Genomic DNA, 26,776 nt, shown 5'->3' with positions numbered 1-26,776 from the left:
TAGAATTATTTGAGCTTTATATATATTCTGGTTAATCCCTTATCAGATGGGTAGTTTACAAATATCTTCTCCCATTCTGTTCATTGTCTCATCACTTTGTTGATTATAACCTTTGACGTGTAGAAGGTTTTTAATTTGATGTGATCCCACTTGTCTATGTTTGCTTTGGTTGCCTGTGCTTGTGGGGTATTGCTCAAAAAATTATGCTCAGGCCAATATCCTGGAGATTTTCCCCAATGATTTCTTGTAGTAGATTCATAGTTTGAAGTCTTAGATTTAAGTCTTTAATCCATTTTGATTGGATTTTTGTATTTGGTGAGAGACAGGGGTCAAGTTTTGTTCTTCTGCATATGGATATCCAGTTTCCCCAGCACCTTTTATTGAACAGACTGTCTTTTCCCCAGTGTATATTCTTGGCACTTTTGCTGAAAATGACTTGACTGTAGTTGTGTGGATATGTTTCTAGGTTCTCTATTCTGTTCCATGGGTCTATGTATCTGTGTACACCAGTGCCATGATGTTTTGGTTACTATAGCTCTGTTGTGTCATTTGAAGTCAGATAATGTGATTTGTCCAGTAGTTTTCTTTTTGCTTATGGAAGCTTTGGCTATTCTAAGTCTTTTGTGGTTCCATATAAATTTTAGAAAGGTTTTTCTATTTCTGTGAAAAATGTCATTAAATTTTGAAGGGGATTGCATTGAATCTGTAGATTGCTTTGGGTAATATGGACATTTTAAAAATATTGATTCTTCCAATCCATGAACATGCAATATTTTTCCATTTTTTTGGTGTCCTCTTCAATTTCTTTCATCAGTGTTTATAAAGTTTTCATTACAGATACATTTCATTTCTTTGGTTAATTCCTAGGTATTTAATTTTATGTGCAGCTATTGTAAATGGGATAGCTTTTATTTTTCACATTGTTCACTGTTGACATATAAAAATGCTACTGATTTTTGTATGCTGATTTTGTGTCTTGCAACTTTACTGAATGTATCAGTTCTAACAGTTTTCTTGTGAAGTCTCTAGAGTTTTCCAAATATATGACCATATCATCTAAAACCAAGGGTAATTTGACTTCTTTCTTTCCAATTTGGGTATCATTTATATCTTTCTGTTGTCTGATTGTTCTAGTTGGTACTTCGATTATTAAGTTGAATAACAGTGGTGACAGTGGGTGTCCTTGTAATGTTCCAGATCTTAGAGGAAACACTTTCAGTTTTTCTACATTCAGTATGACACTAGCTGTAGGTCTGTCATATATGGCCCCTATTATTTTGACATATATTCCTTTTATCCCCAGTTTTCTTGAGGGTTTTTTATCATGATTGGATGTTAAATTGTATTAAATACTCTTTCAGCATCAACTGAAATGATCATACGGTTTTTATGCTTCATTCTGTTGATATGATGTATCACATTGATTGATTTATGTATGTTGACCCAGGGAAAAATCCCACTTTGTCATGATGAATGATTTGTATAATGTATTGTTGAATTTGGTTGCTAGTATTTTGTTGAGGATTTTTGCATCAATATTCATCAGACACTTTTTTTGATGTGTCTTCGTTTTAAGTATGAAAGTAACACTGGCCACGTAGAATGAGCTTGGAAGTATTCTTTCCTTCTTTATTTTTTGAAATAGTTTGAGTAGGACTGGGATTAGCTCTTCTTTAAATGTTTGGTAGAATACAGCAGTGAAGCCATCAGGTTCCAAGCTTTTCTTTATGCAGGCTTTTTATTATGGCTTTAATCTCATTACTTGTTATTGGTCTGTTCGGGTTTTGGCTTTCTTCCTGTACCACACTGTTTTGGTTACTATAGCTCTGCAGAATAATTTGAAGTCAGGTAATGTGAATTGTCCGGTTTTGTTCTTTTTGCTTAGGATAGCTTTGGCTATTCTGAGTCTTTTGTGTTTCCATATAAATTTTAGAAATTTTTTTCTATTTCTATAGTGAAAAATGTCACTAAATTTTGTTTATGTGTAGGTCGCATGTGTATAGGAATTTGTCCATTTCTTCTAGATTTTCCAATTTATTGGCATATAGTTGCTCATAAGTATCAGTTGAAATGTCTCCTTTTTCATTTATAACTGTATTTACTTGTATCTTCTTTGTTTCTTAGTCTGTCTAAAGCTTTGCACATTTTGTTTAACTTTTTAAAAAATGCAACTTGTTGTTTCATTGACCTTTTGTATTTTTTTCATTGAATTTCATTTATTTCTGCTCTATTCTCCATTATTTTCTTCCACTAACTTTGGGTTTGGTTTGCTCTTGCTTTTCCATTCTTTATGATTTATCATTAGATTGCATATTTGAAGTTTTTCCTCTTTTTTTGATGTAGGCTTCTATAGCTATAAACTTCCCTCTTAGTACTGCTTTTGCTATATCCCATAGATTTTTGTATTTTGTGCTTCCATTATCATTTCTTTCAAGAAGTTTTTAAATTTCCTTCTGAATTTCTTCATTGACACACTGGTCATTCAGGAGCATACTGTTTAATTTCCATGTATTTATATACTTTCCAAAATTCCTCATTATTAATTTCTAGTTTTGTTGCATTGTGGTCAGAAAGGATGCTTGATATTAATTTTTAAAATATATTAAGACTTGCTTTGTAATATAGTATATATCCTTGAGAATGATCCATGTGATAAGGAAAAGAATGTGTATTCTGCAGCCATTGGATGAAATGTTCTATAAATATTTACCAGATCCATTAGATCTATGGTGCAGATTACATCTGAAGTTTCTTTGTTGATTTTCTGTCTGAAACATTTGTCCAATGCTGAAAGTTGGGTGTTGAAGTCTCCAGTTATTATTGTAATGGGACCTCTCTCTTCAGCTCTAATAATATTCCCATTATGTATCTGAGTGCTCCCATGTTGGGTGTGTAGATATTTATTTATTATATCCTCCTGCTGAATTTACACATTTGTCATTATATATTAACCTTCTTTGTCTTTTCTTATAGTTTTTATTTTGAAATCTATTTTGTTTGACATAAGTATAGTTACTCCTGTTGTTTTTTTTTTGGTTTCAGTTGGCATGGAATATCTTTTTCTACACCTTCATTTTCAGTCTATGTGAGTCTTTATAGATGAAGCATGTTTCTTGTAGGCAACAGATCAATGGGTCTTGTTTTTTCATCCATTCAGCCAGTCTATGTCTTTTGATTGGAGAGTTTAGTCCATTTATATTCAGTGTTATTATTCATAAGTTAGGACTTACTATTACCATTTTGTCATTTTCTGGTTGTGTTATGGTCTTCTCTTCCTTCTTTCTATCCTTCCTGTCTTCCTTTAGTGAAGGTGGTTTTCTCTGGTGATACGATTTAGTTTCTTGCTTTGTATTTTTTGTGTCTCCACTGTATGTTGTTTTGGTTTTAGTCTTGCAGATAACATCTCATAACCCATTATTTTAAACTGATAATAATTTAACACTATTTGCATAGACAAACTAACAAACAAGCAAAAAGAAAACTAATAACTCTATGCCTTAACTTTGTCCTCCCCCACTTTGTAACCTTTTGTTGTTTCAAATTATATCTTCTTGTACTGATTCTCTTAAAAAAATGTTGTAGTTATAATTTTTGATTACTTCATTGTTTAATCTTTCTACTTAGGATAAGAGTAAGTGGTACACACCACCATTACAGTGTTATAATATTCTGTGTTTTCTTGTGTACTTCCTATTACCAGTGAGTTTTCTACCATCAGATAATTACTAATTGCTCATCAATGTCATTTTCTTTCTGATTTAAGTACTTCCTTTAGCATTCTTTATAGGACAGATCTGGTGTTGATGAAATCCCTCAGCTTTTGTTTATATGGGAAAGTTTTTATTTCTCCTTCATGCTTGAAGGATATTTTCTCCAAATATACAATTCTAGGGTAAATTTTTTTTTTAATATCAGCACTTTAAATATGTCATGCCACTCTCTCCTGGCCTGTAATGCTTCCACTTAAATGTCTTCTGCCAGATGTATTGGAGTCCCATTGTATGTTACTTGTTTATTTTCTCTTGTTGATTTTTAGGATCCTTTCTTTCATCCATGGCCCTCTCTCCTGACCTATAAGGTTTCCACTTAAAAGTTTTCTGCCAGACATATTGGAGCTCCATTGTATGTTATTTGTTTATTTTCTTGTATTACATTTTAGGATGCTTTCCTTTATCCTTGACCTTTGGGAGTTTCAGTATTAAATGCCTTGAGGTAGTCTTCTTTGGGGAAATCTTTTGGTGTTCTATAACCTTCCTGTGGTTAGATATTGACATTTTTCTTTAGGTTTAGGAAGTTCCTTATTATTATCCCTTTGCATAAACTTTCTATACCTATTTCTTTCTCTAACTCCTTTTTAAGGACAATACTCTTGATTTTCATTTTGAGGTTATTTTCTAGATCCTATAGGCATGCTTTGTTGTTGTTTATTCTTTTTTTTTCTTCTCTGTGTATTTTCAAGTAGCTTGTCTTCAAGCTGACTATTTCTTCTGCTTGATCAATTCGGCTATTAAAGGACTCTAATGCATTCTTCAATATGATTGCTGCATTTTTCAGCTCCAAAATTTCTGCTTGATTCTTTGTAATTATTTCAATCTCTGTTAGATTTATCTGATAGAATTATGAATTCCAACCATGGAATGAATTCCATATGAATTCCAATTATGAATTCCATTTATATGTTATCTTGAATTTTTTGAGTTTCATCAACACAACTATTTTGAATTCTCTGAGAATTCACATATTTCTATTTCTCCAGGATTGGTTTCTGGTGTCTTATTTAGTTCATTTGGTGAGGTCATGTTTTCCTGGATGGTGTTAATGCTAGTAGTTGTTCTTCAGTGTCTGGTTATTAAAGAGTTAGGTATTTATTGTAGTCTTCACTGTTTGGGCTTATTTGTATCCATCCTACTTAGGAAGGCTTTCCAGATATTTGAAAAGCCTCGGGTGTTGTGATCTAAGTTGTATTTGCTTTAGAGGGACCCAAAGCCCGGTAATGTTGAGGTTCTTGCAGACTCATAGAGGTACTGCCTTGATCGTCTTGGACAAGATCTGGGAAAATTATCTGTATTACCAGGCAGAGACTCTTGTTCTCTTCCCTTACTTTCTCCCAAACACAGTCTCACTCTATTTTCTGACTCACATAAAGCTGGAAGAAGAATGACACAAGCCCTCCTGTGGCCACCAGCAGTAAGGCTGTGCTGTATTAGACCTCAATCCACTAGAGCACAGACTCACCTAAAGCCTGTTGTAACCTCTCCCTGGCTACTGCCTATGTTCGCTCAAGGTTCTGGGGCTCTACAATCAGCAGGAGGCAAAGCCAGTTAGGCCTGCATGCTTCTCTTCAGGGAAGTGAGGTCCCCCTTGCCCCAGGTGGGTCCAGAGGTGCTATCCAGGAGTCAGAGACTAGAGGTCGAAAACCTTAGAAGTCTACCTGGTGTTCCATGGTACTGTGGCTGATCTGACACTCAAACCACAAGATGCAGTTCTTCCCACTCTTCCCTTGCATTTCCAAAGGCAGAGGAGCCTTACCCTGTAGCCACCACCACCCCAGACCACAAGGAGTACTGCTAGACTACAAAGTTCCCTGAGGCTGAGGTGCTCTTAAGTCAGCTTGTAGTGAATGCTGCCTGGCCTGCACTCACATTTCAGGACAGTGACCCACAGCAGGTCCAGAAATGGCATCCAAGAGTCAGGTTCTGGATTGGGAGACCCTAAGAGCCCACTTCATGCTCTACCCCCTGTGGCTGTGCTATTATTTGGATCCAGCAAGTCTCAGAGGCTTACCAAAGCCCTTGATGTAGTACCTGGGTATCACTGTGGATTATTCAGGACCCAAGGGCTCTTTAGTTAGCCGGTGATAAATGCTGCCAGGACTGGGTCCTTTCGTGAAAACCAGTGTGTTCTCATCTGGCCCAGAGTTTGTCTATTATAGAAACACCATTTGGGAGATAGGACATGGAACAGGGTCTTCCTAACTCTGACAGATGCCCTATCTTGCTGTGGCAGAGCTACTATCCGAGTCCTCCCTACTCTTTCCTTTCCTCTCATCAATCAGAAGAAAGAGGTCTCTTTTGGAGCCACAAGCTGTGCAGGCTGGGGTTAGGGGAGGGGTGATGACAGCACTCCTTTGGCCACCCCAGCTGGAGTATCAGTATGTCACATTCCTCCCCACCCCACACCAGTCCACTGTCTCTTGGCCCAGTTCAGCACTAGGACTCTCCTAAGAGTTGCAGTCCTTATGGTCTAGACTTCCTTTAAAGTTTACTGGAAGACACAGAGCACTTTGGTCCTCACTGGTGAGGTTTGCAGGCACTCAAGTTTGCACTGCTGGGATAGGTGATTCCTTTCTGGCTAGGGCTGGTTTAAATGGTCCCTCTGTGGGTAAGTGTCAGCTGAATTAGGTCTTGTTTTCCTTTCTGCTCTAACAGGTCAGGACTGAGTTCACTGCCTCAAAATTGCTATGTTCTCTCTCCTCCAGCTCCCAGAGAAGCTCTCTACACCATGTCAAAGTTGCTGAGGGTGGCGGAGGTATGGTGCTGTTGATTCAGGACTGTTTTTTTCTATCTCTTCAGTGACTCTTTCAGCAATATGAAGTTAAAACCAAGTACTATGAGTGTTCACCTGATTTTTGGTTCTCATGAAGGTGTGGTGTGTGTGTGTGTGCGTGCGTGCGTGTGTGTATGTGTTTGTGTGTGTGTATAGATGGTTGTTAACTTGGTGTCCTTTGAGGGTTGGGGAGAAGATCGGTGGAGCCTTCTATTCTGCCATTTTGCTCCCCCTCCCACACCTCTAGATTGTTTATACGGCATGGGCTTTCAAAGATTTTGGTAGCACCCATTATATGAAGTAATTTTTTACATATACCTATTTTAACAAAAACCAGTAAGTAGTTTTGGTGTTTACTGAACATTATAAGTAGTTTAAAATAGGTAATATCAGATTATAAATAAGTTTAAAAACAAAGTTTCTTCTGACTTTTCAATTATATTTGATTAAACAGAAATATCATTTAAATTCATATGAGAGTGCCAGCCATACACTTTAGTAGAATTCTGAAGCCCTTGCATGGGCATGCACTATGCAGAGTGAGAGACCACTGTTCAAATCCTGGCACTGCCACTTACTCCCTGTGTGACCTTGTGAAAATCTCTGAATTTTCCTGAGCCTCAGTTTCCTCATCTACAAGCCTGGGAAAATGCTTGGACTTAAGTCATGGGAATATTTTGAGATAAATTGTAGATGCATTTTCAAAGATGACCTTAACAATATCTCCTACTCCACATACTCATCTATAATATGACTGTGAATCCTTCCCCATCAAGAGGAGTGCCTAATTCCTCTCATGCTGGATTTGGGGACCTTATAATTTGTTTGTAACCAATATACTGTGGCAGAAGTGACAATGTGTGACTTCCAAGACTACGTTAGAGTAGACCAGGTAGTGTCTGTCTGGCCTGATTCTTCTGAAATGTTCTCTGGGGAGAAAGCCTGCTGCCACAAGAGAGAGCAGACTGCTCTGAGCCACACCGGAGAGGCTTCATATAGGTGTTCCAAAAACAGCTCCACCTGAGCTTGCAGCCCACAGTCAAGACTGAATGCTAGCCACTTAAGTGAGCCATGTTGGCTTCTCAGCAAAGTTGAACCTTCTCATAACTACAACTACAAGCAACACTAGTAGCAACATCTGATACAAGCACATTAGAGATTCCAAGTGATAACCATTTGGTTCAGCCTTACTCAAACTTCTGATGCACAAAATCAGAAGTGAGAGAAAATTACTGGTTTCTGCCATTATATTATCAGGTCATTTACTATGCAATACTAATACTAGAAGATAAATCGATATAGTTATGTATATGGTGATTTAAAGGTTATTAGCATATTGTTAGTTGGGCAGTGAATGCTATTCATGAACTCTTAATCATTTATTCCATGGGAAGGAAGGTCTTCTAACATACCACAGTTGGACTTTTCAAGTCCCTTCCTTATTTCTCCCATGGGAAGTTAAGAGATATCTGATTGGTAACTATGGAGACACAAAAAATTAAATACACTTCCTAACCACTCCTTTTTTTCTTTTCAGAAACGACCGTCCCAAAGAGACCATGAGTTCACCATTGTCCCCCTTGGTCAAGGTTATCTTAGCATGTCTTCTCACACAGGGGAGGGCTGTAAGTCTCATGCTACTTGGGACTGTGTTGAGTATGTTTATCTAATTCTTGAGCTCAGTATAAGAGGATTCACTTATCTATACATTTAAGTCACATGGTATTTTATCCCCATTTTTTTTTTTGTCTTAACTGGTGATTTAGAAGTTAGACAAAAAAAAAAAAAAAAAAAAAAAAGAATATTGTTATTTGAGACTCTCCCTCTTTGAAAAATCTAAAAGAATGAACATATTTGCTAAATACAATGCCATGTTGTTGGATGAAATTATTAGTTTTTACTACATGACATCGATGATATTTCACTATTTTTGACCTATATATTTCAGTTTCATCAAAACTTGACTGATACACGCATCATGGAAATTCAGTTTAGTTTAGTTTAGTTTTATACTTCCCAAGTCCCTATCAGGTGTCAACTAATTGGTTAAGATCATTTTTCTGTTGGAAATATTAGCTGTTAAATTTCATCCTTACTTGAAGTTGTTTGCCAAAATATGGCCTGAAGACTAACAGTATGACACCAACTAATGAGTTGATTTAATATGCATTCCTATACCCTGGGCTACACATACCAAATCAACTTTAAGAAGTGGGAATCTAGAATCTGCACTTTGATAGTCTTCCCAAGTGATTCTTATGGAAAGTACAATCCCATGCTACTTTCCATGATAGGAATAATACGATCTCATTAAATTTAATCAAACCTGAGGTGTTATACTTTATGGAGGCAACAAGATATACCATGCTTCAGGTGTGACTTGACCATTGTCATATGTAGTTTCACTTTTAATCTGTATTATATGAGGCCGTACTGTAAATTTGTAATATGACAAAGTAAAATTTGTAAATTTGTACTGTAAATTTGTAATATGACAAAGCAAAAACTAAAGTTTATTGGATATTTATAATATGGTAAATACTGATATGCATTTGTAATGTACTCATCTTCCTTATAACAAGAGGGTAAATATTATCAACATTTTAAAGATGAAAAAAATCATATTAAAAATTCATATTAAAAAGAGTTCAAACAACACTGACAATGTTATTTGGACGCTTTGAACTCAATTTTATCATGCTAAGGCATCATAAATGACAGAGTTGAGATTCAAAACTAAATTTAGTTTACTTCAAAGTTTAGCTCAACCACTGATTTGTGAATTATGCTATTCAAGAAACAGGAAATATTAGGGGAAAAGAAGCTTACTGGAAGATAGAAATAAGTAGAAGATCTTAAAATATATTTGGAGAAATATAATAGAAATACAATAGACTTAATTTCTTTATTGACTGGATTAAACTTGTGCAGAAAAGCATATTTGAGATTCTATAATTTTTTTTGCAAAGAAACCAAGTCAGATTTTCTTAAAACAAGAGGTGTTTTTTAATATACTCCTTAGGAAACAAAAGCTTTAAGATTATTTTTCACAGTTACTACAGAATAAATATGTATGTGTAGTTTGGGGTGGCCTGGGGCATAGATCCAAGAATAAAATATAACAGCTTTCTTGTTACTTGTTGACATTTTATTAATAAAATAACTGAGTATAATTTATCTTTCATTCTCTGCATAATATGTAAGGTAGCATTCATTAAATGAAGAGTAAAAACTATCTTTGAGAAGATAACTTTTAAGAATTTTAAAGTAAGCTGAAAAAAAAATTAGAAAACAGCATTAGAAATATGGAGGTATGATAAATACAGTCTAAGGGCATGAAAGTAAATACTTTTGAGTGATCTAATCTAAATAAATGTGCAAAACTGAAACATAAAAACAGTCCTCTATGGTTTCAGATATCTGATTGTATTTTTTTAATTTCACAGAAATTTAATTCTTTTCAGATGTGGCAACTGTGTCATAGTAACATACATGATTTTCTCTTAAGAATATATTAAAACAAACTATAACTTATCTGGGTTGCAGAAGATTATGACTGTCATTCACATTTTATAAATTTGATTTTCAACTTGAATATATAAAATAAGTATGTCAAAACAGTATAATTATCAAATAGACATAATCTCTTAAAATGCCATTACGAGGAGAAAATGAGACAAAAAGGGTAATATATATGATAACACAGCCTTTCAAAAGGAACGTAATAAATTGACCAGAGAGATTACCTTTTTGGTGAATGTATGGGTTTAGCCAGTTGTTAAGTATAACATGATGGGACGGACTGATGTAAAGTGTACTATGGACAAACATTTCTATTTCTTTTTTTTTTTTTTTACTATTAATGTTAATAAATCAAAGTCATATTGAGGTGTATGAATACTTTAGAAATCGGACTCTTTATCTAAATAAAGTTAATAATGAAAAAAGTTTAAAGGAAGTTTCTCTTTAACATTGAGTAGAGAAAAGCAATGTAATACCCTAATTTTATAATCTTCACTTATGTGAAATTGCGAGTTCTATCATTTCAATATTTCACCATCTTTTTCTTTCTCTTTTGTTTGTATTTGAAGTTCGTATGAATAGTTGTGAAAGAGAATAGTAATTAAAATCCATGAAGTATAGTGAAACATATAGTAATGTTTCATTAATTTCTAAGCAAGTTGAATGCATTCTGGTTAAAGGTCATGACAATCATGTAATTTGTTTGTACTTGTTTCTCTACATTAGATTCTAAATTATACGAAAGCAGAACCTACACTTCTACTGCAGAAAGACAATTCTAAAGGGTAAAGTATTGAATGACAGCCAGACTTCTTTGAATTTAAATTACTTTTTGCTTTAGTTTCAACAAAACTTTATTTACCAAAACAGGCCAGAGGCCAAATTTGCCCTATGGACTGTAGTTTGTTGACACCTGTCTAAGCAAAAAACACATTAAATTAATTTGAAGTAAATCTTCTTCGCAAATCTCTTCCAATGCTCATCACTCACCACAGTATTTTCTAAATATACAATCATTTCTTTAATAAACTGAAACTGCTGAGGTTTAAAGTCGAATGTACTGGTTTGTAAATCTTTATTCCTGTTATTAAAATGGCAATATTACTTGTCCTAGCACTTTTCTCATGGTCAGTGAATTTGCAAAGGCCAGATATTTATACAGCAGGGGTTAAAATTGCAATAACATATATTATAGATTCAATGTATAACAAAAGTCTAGTTAAGCAACGTTAATAATACCAATAGCCTAAATGTTTGTGACTTAATAAAGAACGTCTTTAAACATTTCACATTGACATTCCTCCCCCCACCAAAGTTGTAAGGCCGACACTGTGTTACTTACCTTTTTAAAAATTAAACCATTTATTTGATCCTACAAGTTACTAGGTACATTGAAGACTGATTTGAGATTTAATGATATTGAAAATACTGAAATTCTATGGTAATGGAAACATTACATATTGAGATGTGGTTACCTTGTCGCCTTCAGTGAACGTGAAGCCATCCACAGCTCTCTTCCAAGTGATTTCTGGAATAGGCTCCCCTTCTGCATCACATATGAGTGTGACTTGACCATTCTCAAATGTAGTTTCATTTTTAAGCTGTATTATGTGAGGCTGTACTGTAAAGAATATATATATTACTCAATCGGTATTGGAGGAAAATATTACTTCTCAGACAAAAGTCATGACGGGTATTTAAGTCTACTTTAGTATAGTATGATATTATTAGCTCTGCAGAATTACAGTGACCTGCGTTGCTTTACAGATGTGCCAGGACAGTTGAATAGTATAGGAAAAAACATTTAGGAAATAATATTCATTTGTTATCGTTATGAAAAATAGCTTGAGGTGGCTTAGAAACCAACATCCAAATTATTATTTGTTTCAAAATTTTGCCAATTTAAAAGCCATTTCTATATTTATTTTCCTATCTTAAAGCCACAAAATCAAAATTTCTTCTTTTAAACACACATGTATATGGGTGCATATGTGTGCACATATATGTATATACACACACATACATACACATGAATATATTTATACAGACACATGCACACACAATTGTTTTAATTCTCTCTTAACCTTTAACAATTTCACCAAAGAAGTAAATGATGATATATCCTGAAAATGTAGCAAGTAGAATCATATAAAATTTTGAAACATTTACTAAGTAAATATATTTACATGTTACTTATATATATTATTCCACTTGATTTATTTGGACTTCAGTTTACTTAATAATATATTAGATAACGGAACTAAATTTTAATCATAAATTGTATAAAAAGAAAAGCATTATGTCTACTAATTTTAATTATCTCAATATTGAAATATGTCCCTCCATAAACTTAAATAGTTCCAGAGAGCTTCATTTTTTGAAATTTGTGTTATCTGCATTTCCTAAATTTTTGCTTGTTTAGATATAAAATGGATACAATCGAGTACTCATTATTTCAGTGTGAGTTACTTTTAACATCTTTTAACACGTTTAACCAAGAAACACAAATAAGTTGTTCTTAAGCTCAGAAAATAACATTCTTGGTATCAGAAAAACAGCATACAGAATTTTTAACAATTCACTATTTCATTCACTTTAATAGATTTAGTTATATTCCCACAATACGCATACAATTTTGTGTCAAGAGCAACAAAAGTTTGTTGAATGTTACTACACAAAAGTGACTACAACAATAACATAACATGTAAAATTTTCATGTATTATTTTCTACTGGAAAGGATGAAAATATCAGAAATGTAAAAAAATCTCTTTTTTCTTTTCCATTCCAATCCTGATAAAAAGGATGTAACTACTATTTCAGATGAGTACATTGAGGCAGATTAAGACCGTCTACTCTTGGGAATAATCTCACACAATACAATTTCTAATACGATTATTTTTATATTGAGTCATACTTATTCAATTTTGTAGGTTTTATAGAAAAAAAAATATTTTCAAGTGAGGAACACTGCTAGAACAAGGTAGGGACTTTCAACAATTTCTAAAAATGTTAAGTATATTTACTCTTCCCTCTAAGTGAACAATCTTCTTTAGACTTAGCTTGGCCTACTTCTGATCATTAGACTTTTGTGTAAACATCACCTAAACATTATCCTTCAGAATAACTTTCCAACACCATGCTATCCAAAACAATACTTCTCTTTATCCAATGTTACCTGATTTATCCAGTTTCACTCTCAAAACATCTCTACTTTTAAAATTGTATTTTTTATTTTAACACATTTTGGTATAGCTGTTTATTCTCCGTGCCACTCCACTCGAATATAAGCTTTATAAATATCTCTCTAGTTCAGAAAATGCTTCCAGCAGTGACTACAGGCCAGTCTGCAGAGCGCACGCCCATGCAGGGGTTACCATTCATCTCATGGTCAGTGCAAGGGGCACCTCTGCACCTGTCAACTGCAAATACTGGTTCTTCTTACTCTCAGATTTCTCCTTCCTTCCTTTTCCTTATTTTTGTTGTGAAAGCACTTCAATAACAATGTTTTTAAAGTTGGAGAAAACATATTAAATGTTAAGAGGGCATATAGTTTTTAGTGTTACACTATTGAAAGGGAAAAATTCTATTAGAAACACCCACTGCCAACATTGTCTTTCTTCTTGTCAACATAATTGAAGCTACATCAATATATGTTTGTAAAGTACTAGTTTTCTATGCTGTATAAGTTACCCAAAGAAGATAATATGGCTCTTGGTAAATACGGAAGATATTTATCTTATATTTTCATTTAGTTAAATGAAAGAGAATATTTAAGTACAGTTACAAGTCAATGTTTTTAAACTGTAGCCTTATAAATGTGCCCTTTTGAAATATATTGTAAGTAAAACTGATCCTAACATGTGTCATTTAGAGACTTACAAAGATCCAGGCTTACAGATATGGATGACAAACCTCACTAGGTGTAATTTAAATGAATTTTTTCCAGCTTCCGTTTATCAAAAATTTGCATGTGTAATTTTATGTTATTCTTCAGATAATTCTATCTGGTAGCTAAAATGTAAAACGTATTACAGAGAAGATGAAATGGGTTTAATACAGAAAGTTTAAATAGTTCAAATGATGAGAGTAGAATTTGACTCTGATCTTCCACTAGACACAACAGGTTTAACCGCTATGCTATAATACTTACCAAAGACCTGGAGGAAAGCTTGCTTTTCATCTTCTCCTGCCTTATTTGTGGCTCTGCAGACATAAGGACCACCATCACTATTGACTATGTTCCTGACAGTCAGTTCTGTATTGCTCCCTTTCAATATGTACTTTTCATTTTCTTCAATGAGCTTGCCATTCCTAAAGAAGAAAAAAGAGGTTCATCCTCACAAATCTGACTTTATAATATAGGAGATTATAATCAACTTTTTTATCTATAGGCATTGATGACTACATGGTTATCATCATTGAAAGATAGGGCTATATTCCAATCAAAATTATATTTTTAGTATCCTCAGAACCTAATGAATACACAATAAAATTATACTTGAAATTGTTTTTGAATATAGACACAAGAATAACATTTGAGCTATGTCAAAATCTCTACAGTTACCAGGCAAAAAGTCTATCAGTTCAATTTGTACTTAATTAGCCAAAAAAAAAATTTGTTTGCTGTCTTTAACACCATACACAATTAAATGTTGGTGAGACAATATATACTTATTATATATATTTATTTACTCCCTTCCTGGGACACATTTAAAATAATTTACATAGAAAATTTCTTCAAAGAAGCTTCAAAGTAAATACAATGTAAACACATCATAAATGTACATTGCATGTAAGTACTGACAATAAAATAGTAAGATTGGAGAATTATATGAAAACACAATTAATTTAGAAACTATTTTGAATATGATAATTTTATTCTTCAATGAGGAAAATAGTTTTTCTGTTTCCTCTTAGTCACCAATAATTATCAATACTTTAAGATTTTTTTCTCTACTGAAATACATCTCATTCTGTTCAATTCTTGTCTATGTTGTCCTTTAAAACCATGGCTTTCAAACATTTTTACTATAATCTACAGTAAGAAATATTTTCAATATATTAAAATCTGAAATATTTCTATGATTTCCCTCAGTATTTCTGAAATCGTTTTATATTGTGCATTCTCCTCACTTTCATTTTATACATCTTTTTTCCTCTTTTCTCTTCTTTGCATCCCCTCCTGTATTTTTCTTATAATAGTATTTTGGATGACTGAATTGATTTTAAAACCACTAATGAAAAGTTTTGGAATTTGTCCATTGGGGTGGAGAGATTTGCTTGTCCATACAAGTTTAAATTAAAAAACAAATCTCTATAAATATTATTAAAGCTATTTCCTAAAATAAAATCAAACATTTCTCTGATACACTACACAGTTCCTTCCAGTGAATTCTGGTTCTACTTTCCAGAAATCACTAATACATATATGAACATAATCTTCATATGTCTATGCTCAATAGAATTTGTTTTCCAGTTTCTCACAACATCTCTAAATGTACCATGAAGTACATAACATTTCTTAAGAGGAGTAGAAGACTGCAAAGTTAGGATTCATAAAATAATAACAAATAGGTCGGGGTGCGGTGGCCCACGCCTGTAATCCCAGCACCTTGGGAGGCAGAGGCGGGTGGATCACTTGAGGTCAGGAGTTCGAGACCAGCCTGACCAACATGGTGAAACTCTGTCTCTACTATAAATACAAAGATTAGTCAGGCGTGGTAGCAGGCGCCTGTAATCCCAGCTACTTGGCAGGGATGCTGAGGCAGGCTGTAGTGAGCTGAGATCACACCACTGCACTCCAGCCTGGGCTATAGAGTGAGACTGTCCGAAAAAAGAAATAATAATAATAATAAATGCATATATAGTATCTTTTATATATATATTTGATATTATTACTAACGCAATCTTTACAACAGGTATAAAAATGACATTTCAGAGTTTTCGTCTAGAATTTAATATGTAGATAGGGTTTTTATCATAATTAGTGATATATTTCTCAATATCTTCAATGAAAATTATTCATTTGTTTCCTAATAATAATAATAATAATCATAGCACGGTAGAGGTTTCAGCACTCACAATTATAAATAATGTGCATTTTCCCTCTGCTTACTCATTCAAAATCAGAGAACTACAGTATATGTATATCTCCGCTCCTCAACTCACAAATAAAAAGACAGGCTCACTCATTAATAAAAGCGGCAGGTTAATTAAGTTCCAGTGTTCTTTCTAATAAAGAGGGTTATCTCCTTACTTCATATAAAATATTGTGCTAAATGTTTGATGTATAGCAAATTAGTTGCCACCCATCATGAGGAATCCATAATCTGGCTGGCATTAATAGAGGCTAATGCAGATTCCATTAGTGGACTTACAACTTTTTTGAGAGGGAGGTGATCTGTTATAACCGGAGATATGACAAGAAAGATGGTTGTACTATTCTGGGAATTTTCATGGGAAAATAAAAATCCTTGATTTGGGCTTTGAAATAGAGGGGGAAAACTTAACATATTTAGAGAACATAAGTGTGTACAAATTACATTCACTTTAAATGCTCAATAGGAAATATGATTAAGCCACCATAAATAAGGGAATATTACTAATACCTTATTACTCCCTCCCAATAAATACCTTATTACTCCCTCCCAGTAAAGTCGGACAGAATATGCTCCTATTGCTATTCACAGTCCCTGTCTGTGAAATGTTAATGTCTAAAAATCACTCCAAGGGATTCTGATACATGCATGGAGCCCATTCTTTCAAACTCAAACCACTTCTCTAAGTGCCCCATTTTTCAGGTACAAGAATATAGGGGTCAGGAACACAGAATTAATGTAAACAGTAAAGAATTGAATGACAATTTCATTTTGAACAATATTATAGTAACAGGAACTATCCGCCCGCAATTTAAACAACAAAAACACTGGCTACACATATAAAACAATAGTTTTCAAACATTAGCCAACTGATTGCATATGACAGTGGCCTGTGAGTACCTCCATCGCTGACTGCCTACAGAGAGTTTTCAGGCTACAGCTGGGGGAGGGAGAGAACACGAACAGAGTCAGGCAGTGTATCTGGGTTGGAAGACAGAGTGTGCAGTTGGGGAAGGTCAAAGCCACTAGAAGGTGCGGGTCAGCTAATGTGAGAGAAGAGAGTTGCACAGGCAACAGAGCTATAGATATCTGCAGAGGGTTCCCAACAAATCTTTAACTGAGTATTGATCAATGAGTGTATACTAGTAAGGCTTTCTCAGATGAGGAAAAGAACCATTAGAAAATATAAAGTACGATAATCCCAGAAACTCACAAAGCACCGGGAATAATCTGCAACTCAACCACCCAGAGTAAAAAGATATCCTAAAACACAGGACTTGAATCATGTCCTTAGAATAATATTGCATCAGTAATGGAACCAGATTAACCCTAGACTGAAGGTGGTTTGGATCCACCTAAAAGAGTCTAAATGGAAGTTCTCCCTCAAATAAAACTTTTTCCAAGTCACTTAACTACATCTATAAAACAAAGTAAAATAATACAAAAACATTCAGCACCCCAAAACACAAAATTCTGAATGTCTGGAACCCAATTAAAAATTCCTGGCTGGGCATGGTGGCTCATGCCTGTAATCCTATCACTTTGGGAGGCCAAGATGGGCAGATCATAAGGTCAGGAGTTACAGACCAGCTTGGCCAATATGGTGAAACCCCGTTTCTACAAAAAGTACAAAATAATTAGCTGGGCATGGTGGCGGGTGCCTGTAGTACCAGCTACTTGGGAGGCTGAGGCAGGAGAATCACTTGAATCCGGGAGGTGGAGGTTGCAGTGAGCCAAGATCACACCACTGCACTCCAGCCTGGACAACAAGAAACAGCCAGACGTGGTGGCTAACACCTGCAATCCCAGCACTTTGGGATGCCAAGGCGGGCAGATCACCTGAGGTCAGGAGTTCAAGACTAGCCTGGCCAACATAGCAAAACTCCATCTTTAAGAAAAATACAAAAATTAGCCATGTGGTGGCACGTGCCTGTATTCCCAGCTACTTGAAGGCTGAGGCAGGAGAATCGCATGAACCAGGGAGGTGAAGGTTGCAGTGGGCCAAGATCACACCACTGCACTTCAGCCTGGGCGACGGACCGAGATTCTGTCTCAAAAAAAAAAAAAAAATTACCAGGATAGTAAACAAACATGAAAATATGACCTATGACCCAGAGGAAAGAGAAAAATCACCAGGCACAGTGACTCACGCCTGCATGCCCAGCACTTTGGGAGGCCGAGGCAGGAGGATTTCTTGAAGCCAGGATTTGAAGATCAACCCTGGCAACATACTGAAACCACGTCTCTAAATAGTAATAAAAAATTAACTGGGCATTGTGGCACATGTCTATAGTCCCAGCTACTGGGGATGCTGAATCAGGAAGATCACTTGAGCCCGAGAGTTGGAGGTTGCAGTGAGTGCCACTGCACTCCTGCCTGGGTGGCAGAGTGAGAACCTGTCTCCAAAAAATAAAGAAAAAAAGGAGGAGAAAAATCAATCAATTATGAAATGTAGATATGATACAGAGGGTAAGTGAGTAGATGCCTATTAAAACAACTATTAGAAATATATTCCAATATTTTCAAGGAAGTAAAACATGAGAATGGTAAGAGAGGCATGGAGGACATACAAAACATCTCTTTGAAATTCTCAGAGAAGAAAAATAAAATGATGAGAAATACTCTGATGGGATTAAAAACATTAGACATTACAGTAGAAAAGATTGGTAAACTTGAAGATACAGTGACGTAACTTAGTTAACTTGAAGACACAGCAAAATGAAAAACAGAAGACTGAAACAAAGTTCTATATGGTATCATTTTTTCCATCCTTAAAGCCCTTAAATAATCATTTTCACAGTACTGATCTACATGAATAAATATTTAAACACATAATACTAGAGCTTCAAAAAATATGAAGCAAAACAGAGAGAACTTAATATAAAAATAGACACATTTAAAAATAAAGTTGGAGAAGAATCATTACAAAAAAATATAGAAGACTTTAACAATACTATCAAGGGAGTTGAGCTATTTAATATTAGGGATTTCTCCATACAATAATAGTGAAATACACATACTATAATTTAAGACTCAATAAAGTTAAATACATTGAAACCATTAAAAAGTCTATTTCCTGATAAATACAGAATTTAGTTAAAAATCAACAGCAGTAATATTTATGAAATATACCCAAATACCTAGAAACAAATCAGCATATACTTTTAAATGAAGAGTACTAAAAATAACATGAGAATTTTAAAAAATATTTAAACCCCGCTAAAATGGAAATATGACATATCAAAATTAGCAGGGTACAATTATAGCCATATTTAGCGAGGAAAAACAGATGCTTATATTAGAAAGAATAAGTGATTAGAATCAATGGCATAAGTCCACCTTAAGCAACCAAAAATGGAAGAGAAAATTAAAGACAAAGTAAACAGTAGTAAACAGTAGGAAAATAATAATAAAAATAAAACCAGAAATTAATGAAATACAGAATAGGAAACAAAAAATAATTGAAGCCAAAAGCAGATTCACTGAAATTAGTATGTGTGTAAACCTACATCTAGAAAGGATAAAAAAGAGAGTAGAACAAATAACCAATTATGAGGTTATCAAGATGAGAGAGGTGAGAATACTACAGAAAACATGCAAATTGAAGCATAACAAAGGGATACTATGAATGACTTAATGCTAGTAAATATTATTTAAAAGAAATGGACAAATGCCTGGAATTGCATAAATCATCTAAGCTCACTAAAGAAAACTACCTGAATAGCCCTATTTCTATGAAAAATATTATTGAATTTGTACTTAAATGTGAACTGAAGAAAAATCATGACACAGATGGTTTCATGGGAATTTTTCCAGACATTTAAGTAAGAAATAATAAACATTATATAAAAGTTATATTAGAAAACAGAAGAGGAAGAAATACTTCACTACTCATTCTATGAGACTAGTAATGCCCTGACCCCTAAAAAATCAAGAACAAGAAATTGATAGAACAATATTTCTCATAATCATGAATATAAAAAATTCTTAACAAATTATTGACACATTGATTTCAGCAATGCATAAAAAGGATAATGCAGTCATGCTTTGCCTAACCACAGGGGTATGTTCTAAGAAATATGTCCCTAGTCAATTTTGTAGCACTGTTTACATCATAGAGTGTACTTACACAAACCAAGATAGCATAGCTTATTACACACCTAAACTATATGGTATGGCCTATTTCTCCTAGGCTGCAAACTTGTACAGCATGTTACTATACTGAATATTGGAAGCAACTGTAACATAATAGTAAATATCTGTGTATCTAAATATATCAAAACATAGAAAAGGTACAGTAAAAAATATGGTATAAAAGTTTTTCTTGCTAGGTGCGATGGCTCACACCCATAATCTCAGCACTTTGGGAGGCCGAGGCGGGCTAATCACAAGGAATTCAAGACCAGCCTCACCAACATGGTGAAACGCCGTCTCTACTAAAAATACAAAAATTAGCCGAGCATGGTGGCGCGCGCCTGTAGTCCCAGCTACTCAGGAGGCTGATGCAGGAGAATCACTTGAACCCGGGAGGCAGAAGTTACAGTGAGCTGAGATTGCACCACTGCACTCCAACCTAGGTGACAAAGCGAGACTGCCTCAATAAATAAATAAATAAATAAATAAATAAATAAATAAATAAAGCTAATGCTATATATATATACACACGACATTTACTGTTGTAAATGGAGCTTCCAGGACTAGAAGTTCTTCTGGGTGACTCAGTGAGTAAGTGGTGAGTGACTGTGAAGGCCTGGGACATTACTGTATAGTACTCTAGACTTTATAAACACCGTATACTTCGGCTACACTAAACATTTTCTTTCTTCAATAATAAAATTCACCTTAGCCTTTTTTTACTTTATATACTCTTAAAATGTTTAAACTCTTGACTCTTTTTTAATAACAGCTTAAAGTACAAACACATTGTATAGCTATACAAAATATTTTCTTTATTGTTTATTTCATAAGGATATATATTTTTTCTTGTTTAAGTTTTTAATCACTAATTTTTTTTCAATAAAGGAAGATACCCACATTAGCCTCAGCCGATTCAGGGTCAGGATTATCAACATCAATGTCTTCCACCTCCACATCTCATCCCACTACAAGGTCTTTTGGGGCAGTAACAGGCACGGAGTTGTCATCTCCTGGGATAGCAATGCTTTCTTATGGAGTATTACCTAAAGAAACTGCCTGAGGCTGTTTTACAGTTAACTTTTCTCTTTTATAAGTAGAAGGAGTACACTCTAAAAGAATGATTAAAAGTACACTATAGTAATATATAAACCAGTAACATAAGATAAAAGTTGAGATTATTAAAAAACAAACAAGCAAAAAAGAACTGGTGTTTCTGAAAGAGGAGGAAGATAATCAGAACTCTCTCTATGAGTTTGTACAAAGAGGGAAGGCCACCCTGCAGGTACCTTGATCTTAAACACCTAGCCTCCACAATTGTGGGAAAAGAAATTCTTTTTTTTTTTTTTTTTTTTTTTTTTTTTGATGGAGTCTCGCTCTGTTGCCAGGTTGGATTGCAGTGGCATAAATTCGGCTCACTGCAACCTCTGCCTCCCTGGTTCAAGCGATTCTCCTGCTTCAGCCTCCAGAGTAGCTGGGACTACAGGCACGCACCACCACGCCCGGCTAATTTTTGTATTTTTAGTGCAGACGGGGTTTCACCATGTTGGCAGTGGCTCAAGCCTGTAATCCCAGCACTTTGGGAGGCAAAGGCGGGCGGATCACGAGGTCAAGAGATCAAGGAATTCCTGTTGTGTGAACTATCCAGTGGGTGGCGTTTTGTTTTGGCAGCTCAAGCTGACTAGTACAACTGACTTCACTTATCTTGCTTGGAAATATTATCTCTATGAAACGATCTGGACATTTCTCTCAGGGCTACTACCCTACATTTCCTGATACTTGTGGGAATTTTTTCTTTTCCACAAACATGACATGTCTACATGTACAGATGAAAGGTCAGAATTTCCCTCTAACACAAATTTTACCTTTGTTAATGTTACAACCACACATTCTCATCCTCCCAGTATATATTTTATATCCAGAGACTAGAACAATTATTTAGGTTTTCAATAAATTATTATTTCATTCTATCGGAAGGATGAAATAATACCATATGAAGATATGGAGAAGAAAAAATATAGATTTAAATTACTCATTATATTATTCTCTGAATCTGATTTATACTCGTCTATATAATAATATTTCCAATTAAATAGGAGAAAACAATTTTGAAGAAATGCAAAACTTTAAGAAAAAAATCTCAGCAGAAAAGAAGTCTCGCTGAAAAACCAAGCCAGCTAAAACTTCCCATCTGCTGGAGAATCTTGGTATTCTGGTGAGAAGTAATTGGTAAGCTGTTATTTGAAACGGCTGTGGTGTAGACAACTAAATATGACCAAACTAAAAGCATCCAGTCTCACAATTACTATTCTGACTTGATGGTAAGTGTTCTAATATTGTCCTAAAGATGGAACTAATGAGGAATCTGCATAACTTAACATCAACATCAATAGGTGGGGAATCTGAAATTACTATCAAACTTGGAATCTCTGTGATCATGTTATCTCAGAAGTAAAGGAGATTTTCTTCTTAAACCTGGAGTCATATTTTTCAAGGGCATATGTTCTAACACTGTAACAATCACACACCCAGTTTCCATGTATTTCTCCCTCAGAAATGACGAAGTGCCCTTAAGTATGAATTCACAGGATAAAGATACATGCTCCCTTCTTGCTCTTGAATGCAGGAAGACTTCTAGCCCCTTTACACAGAACAGTTTACATTTTATAGCATTCCTTAATAAATGACTGAAAAATTATTTCAAAACAAGGCTTATTCACCTGTACTTTCCAACCAGCTACTATTCCTACTATTGGTTTGTGGAATCGTCAATTACATTAGCTAAGATCGGCATAGGCTTGAAGTTTAGGATGTTTTTCCCACTACATACCAAAGTGGAACTAGAGTAACGCAAGCTCATTTTTGTTGTTCAATTTCCTACTCATAGTATTTTTGTGCTTTACTTTCTTTAATCTGTTACATCAATGTTGTTCAAATAAGAAAAAATAAATCTGTTTGGAAATACAAAACCATAGGAAAAAAGATTGTAGAACAATATTTGTTCATTGGAATGAATGATTCAGTGGCTTTTCTGTGATACAATTAGGTCTGATATAGACTTTTAAGGATCCACACGAGTAAACCAGCAGTCACTGGGACAGATGATGATTATCTGGGGTGAATATGTTAATATTCAAGGTGTAATCCTACTAAAAAATACCAACAGATTGTCACAAGAAAATTATTGTCTGAAAAGAACATCTAAACGCATAGTATTTGAAGAAACATCTCATGTATTGTTACATCCTCTACTAAAATGATAAGCAGTATAAACAAAGGGTTGAAAGTTGAAGGTAATGTCAGTACATGCTCAAGCACAAAAGAATAAAAGTTAGTTTGGGATTTCAATTATTGCCCTTCAAAGAACTTTTAAAACAATAACCTCATCCTTAGTAAGGACACTTTTGTACATTTGATGTATATTTTACTAATCTTTTAAAATTATTTTTCACTATATGGTTTATGAAGTGATTCTGTAAATACTTGTACCTATTGCTTCTGTAGTAACCTGCATTACTAATGTATGTTTACAAGATGGTCCAGTTTTAAAGTTTATTGTCTCCAAGTTAGTAGTTTGAGACACAATCTAAAAGAATGGAATATTTAAAAATATTTTTGATCTTAATAAAAATCAAATAGTATTTTAAAATTCTAAAAAAAGTAAGTAAACTATCAAATTATAGATGTAGAATACAGAAGTTACTCGTTTGATGAGCTGATTTTTAAAAATTACATATCAAATTCACGGAATTTTAACTCTATAAAATCAGCTTTTTTCTATAATACAATATTTTGTGTATAATACAAATATACACAATTATAATAAAATATGATATTGTATACATATGACAGTGGTGTCAATAACACTAGAATATCTATTTCAAGATACATTGTAGGGATAATAAGATGTTTGACTAAGTCACAGGTGCTCCTGGTCCCATTTTTCCAAAAGTCTGCTTTTACAGACAGAATAAGTATAATGGGTACAGCCTTTGACTCAGAATATTAGTGAGGGGTCACACTGTTGATCTCTTTAGCAGTTTAATCTAACCACTTTAAGCCCCAAAAATAGCACCAGGATTTTTTTTTTTTAATGAAACTAAAATGCAATGGTTTGCTTTCTACCAAAATTACTAAGATCCCAATACTGTTCCATAAGCCTGATAATGGACACAAGCCAGAGGGAAGGGGGTGCATAACCTACCTGAACCAGGAGATGGCCGGTTCTGGAGAGCCTGAGGCCCTGCAGGAAAATGTCATCTCTTCTCCTCTCTCTGCCGTGGCATTGAAAGATTTCTGAGGCATTGAGATTGCTGGCGGCACTGAAGGAGAGATGAATATAGAATCAATAGAGATGAAAACACCTTCACTAACATCATTTAGATAATTTTTGCCACATTTTAAGCTTTCAAACATCATCCTTCACATCTCCATTTATATTAATGAAACTGATTTGGTTTCATAGTAAAATAACTTTATCACTGATCTTCATTCTAATGTGCAATAATTATATCAATTCATTGTAAAGCTTCTTCACTATTAAATCTATTAAATTAAACAATAAAGTATACATTCTAGCAAACATATAAACTTTTAGGAACTATGTCTCAGAAAAAGACACCACCACCCTAACTTACACCAATTTGGGGATCTACTTTGAGCATAAGTGGATTTCCTATTTGGGTTCTCATTGGTCTGTGTAATGCCATAAGCAATCAATCACTGCTTCAAAACAGGGCTTTCAAATTAGGTGTCAAACCATAATGTTCTTTCTGATTAACTACACTTAATTTCTTCAAGCAACTATAGAACATTTTATGAAGAGAAACTGCATAAGTCATACAAAAAATGGAAATAGATTTTCATGAACTATTCAATTTTAAAATTAAGCATCTCTAATTTCTAACTAATTACATTGGAAAAACTGTATATGCCGCACATTTGGAACATGTTGAAACTGTTACTGAAATGCACTGTTTGCAATAAACAAATCACTGGCATCCACAATAGAAGCTAAATTTCAAAGTAGAGCATAAATTGTGACTCAATGCACACTTTCATAATTTTAAGCTGAATATCATAAAGCAATATTCCTAAAATTAAGTATATTAATAATTTTTACATACACTAAACAATATCAGACAGGCATTTAGAAGTGTGATTATACTCAAATATCTCTACAATTCAGGTCAGCGTTTATGCCGCATTACCTCCATTGATGGTAGAGACAAGAACTGGTATGTAACTTAGTAATTAAACACAATAGATCAAGCTTCTGCCTGTATGAATTTAGATACAAGAAACATAATCTGACATGTTGACTCTAAAGTAACATAATAATTACTAGTATTACAAAAGATAGAACTTTCTCAGATATTAACTCTGAATTTTAAGTACATTGTCATTTGACTATCTGTACCCTGTTTTTCTTCCTTTGTAATTATGGAAAATAACAGTTTAAACAAAATGCATATTTTGCATATCATTATTTATACATTTAGTTGCAAAAGCAGTATTACTCTCTTTAGTACAGTAAAGTCTTTTCATCCCTTAGAGAATTATAATGAAATGAATTCTTTCAAGGATTTGTATTCTGTATGTGTTGAGTAGTCAACACGTCCTGGAAAGTTTCTATTTTATTCTTTAGCTGGAAGGAACACGGGGATGTATAGTGAAGTAGTTCTATTAACTCCCACTAACATGGACATATTAGTCTACCTTCAAGTTATAATTCCCCTGACTGGCTGCTTCGGCAACAGAGATACCACTAATTTGACAGACGGATTTACCTTTTATCAATAATGGCATTCAGCAACTTCCTATGTTTTCTGAGCCTTCCAAGTCTTCCCCCCAATCCTCAAATATTTCTCAGAAGATAAAGATGATATTAACCATGAAATGCCTATTCATGTCCCAGCTTGTTTGGTTCAGATTAATCAGCACCCACTAATTCCTTCAAATGTATTTGAGCCAAGGAAAGCTAACTCCACTCAAGCCCAGTCAGGAAGTATATTCATTTGTAATTCCAATTGTTTTCAATATAAAGCAACAAATAAATGCACACATAGATTTTTCATCTAGCAGAGGACTGCTCATCTTAAGACTCACAACCCTTTTTCTCTCTTTACTTGTTTTTACGTTTTCTTTTTTTGGATTCAGGGGGCACACGGGCAGGTTTGTTAACTGGGTATCTTGCATGATTCTGAGGTTTGGGGTAAAGGTGATTCTGTCATCCAGGTAATGAGCATGGTACCCAATAGGTAGTTTTTCAGACCATCCCACCTCCCTCTTTCCCCTCTCTAGTAGTCCTCAGTGTCTATTGCTCCCATCTTTATGTCCATGAGTATTCAATGTGACAATATGAAGTATTTGATTTTCTCTTCCTGTGTTAATTTGCTTAGGATTATGGCCTACAGTTGCATTCATGTTGCAGCAAAGGACATGACTTCATGTTTTGTTTTTTTTTTTTTTTCAG

The 26,776-nt window shown here is 34.3% G+C and overlaps 1 protein-coding gene across 5 annotated transcripts in view; it reads right to left on the bottom strand.

Annotated features, from left to right (window-relative positions):
- The window catches only part of NCAM2 (neural cell adhesion molecule 2), a 549,007-nt gene that overhangs the window by 188,994 nt on the left and 333,237 nt on the right, over window positions 1-26,776 (bottom strand). For all 5 annotated transcript variants that reach the window (XM_017956502.3, XM_009202420.4, XM_009202421.4 and 2 more), the window contains exons 6-8: window positions 24,506-24,623; window positions 14,220-14,380; window positions 11,544-11,689 (exon numbers count right to left, since the gene is read on the bottom strand). In XM_017956502.3, the coding sequence (XP_017811991.1) occupies window positions 11,544-11,689; window positions 14,220-14,380; window positions 24,506-24,623 (425 nt within the window). The remainder of the gene's footprint in view (window positions 1-11,543; window positions 11,690-14,219; window positions 14,381-24,505; window positions 24,624-26,776) is intronic.

Source organism: Papio anubis, chromosome 4 (genome assembly GCF_008728515.1).
Source record: "Papio anubis isolate 15944 chromosome 4, Panubis1.0, whole genome shotgun sequence".
In the NCBI taxonomy this organism is placed as follows: domain Eukaryota; kingdom Metazoa; phylum Chordata; class Mammalia; order Primates; family Cercopithecidae; genus Papio; species Papio anubis.
Note: the sequence above shows the minus strand (reverse complement) of the source record. Positions and strands in the feature narration are given on the sequence as shown.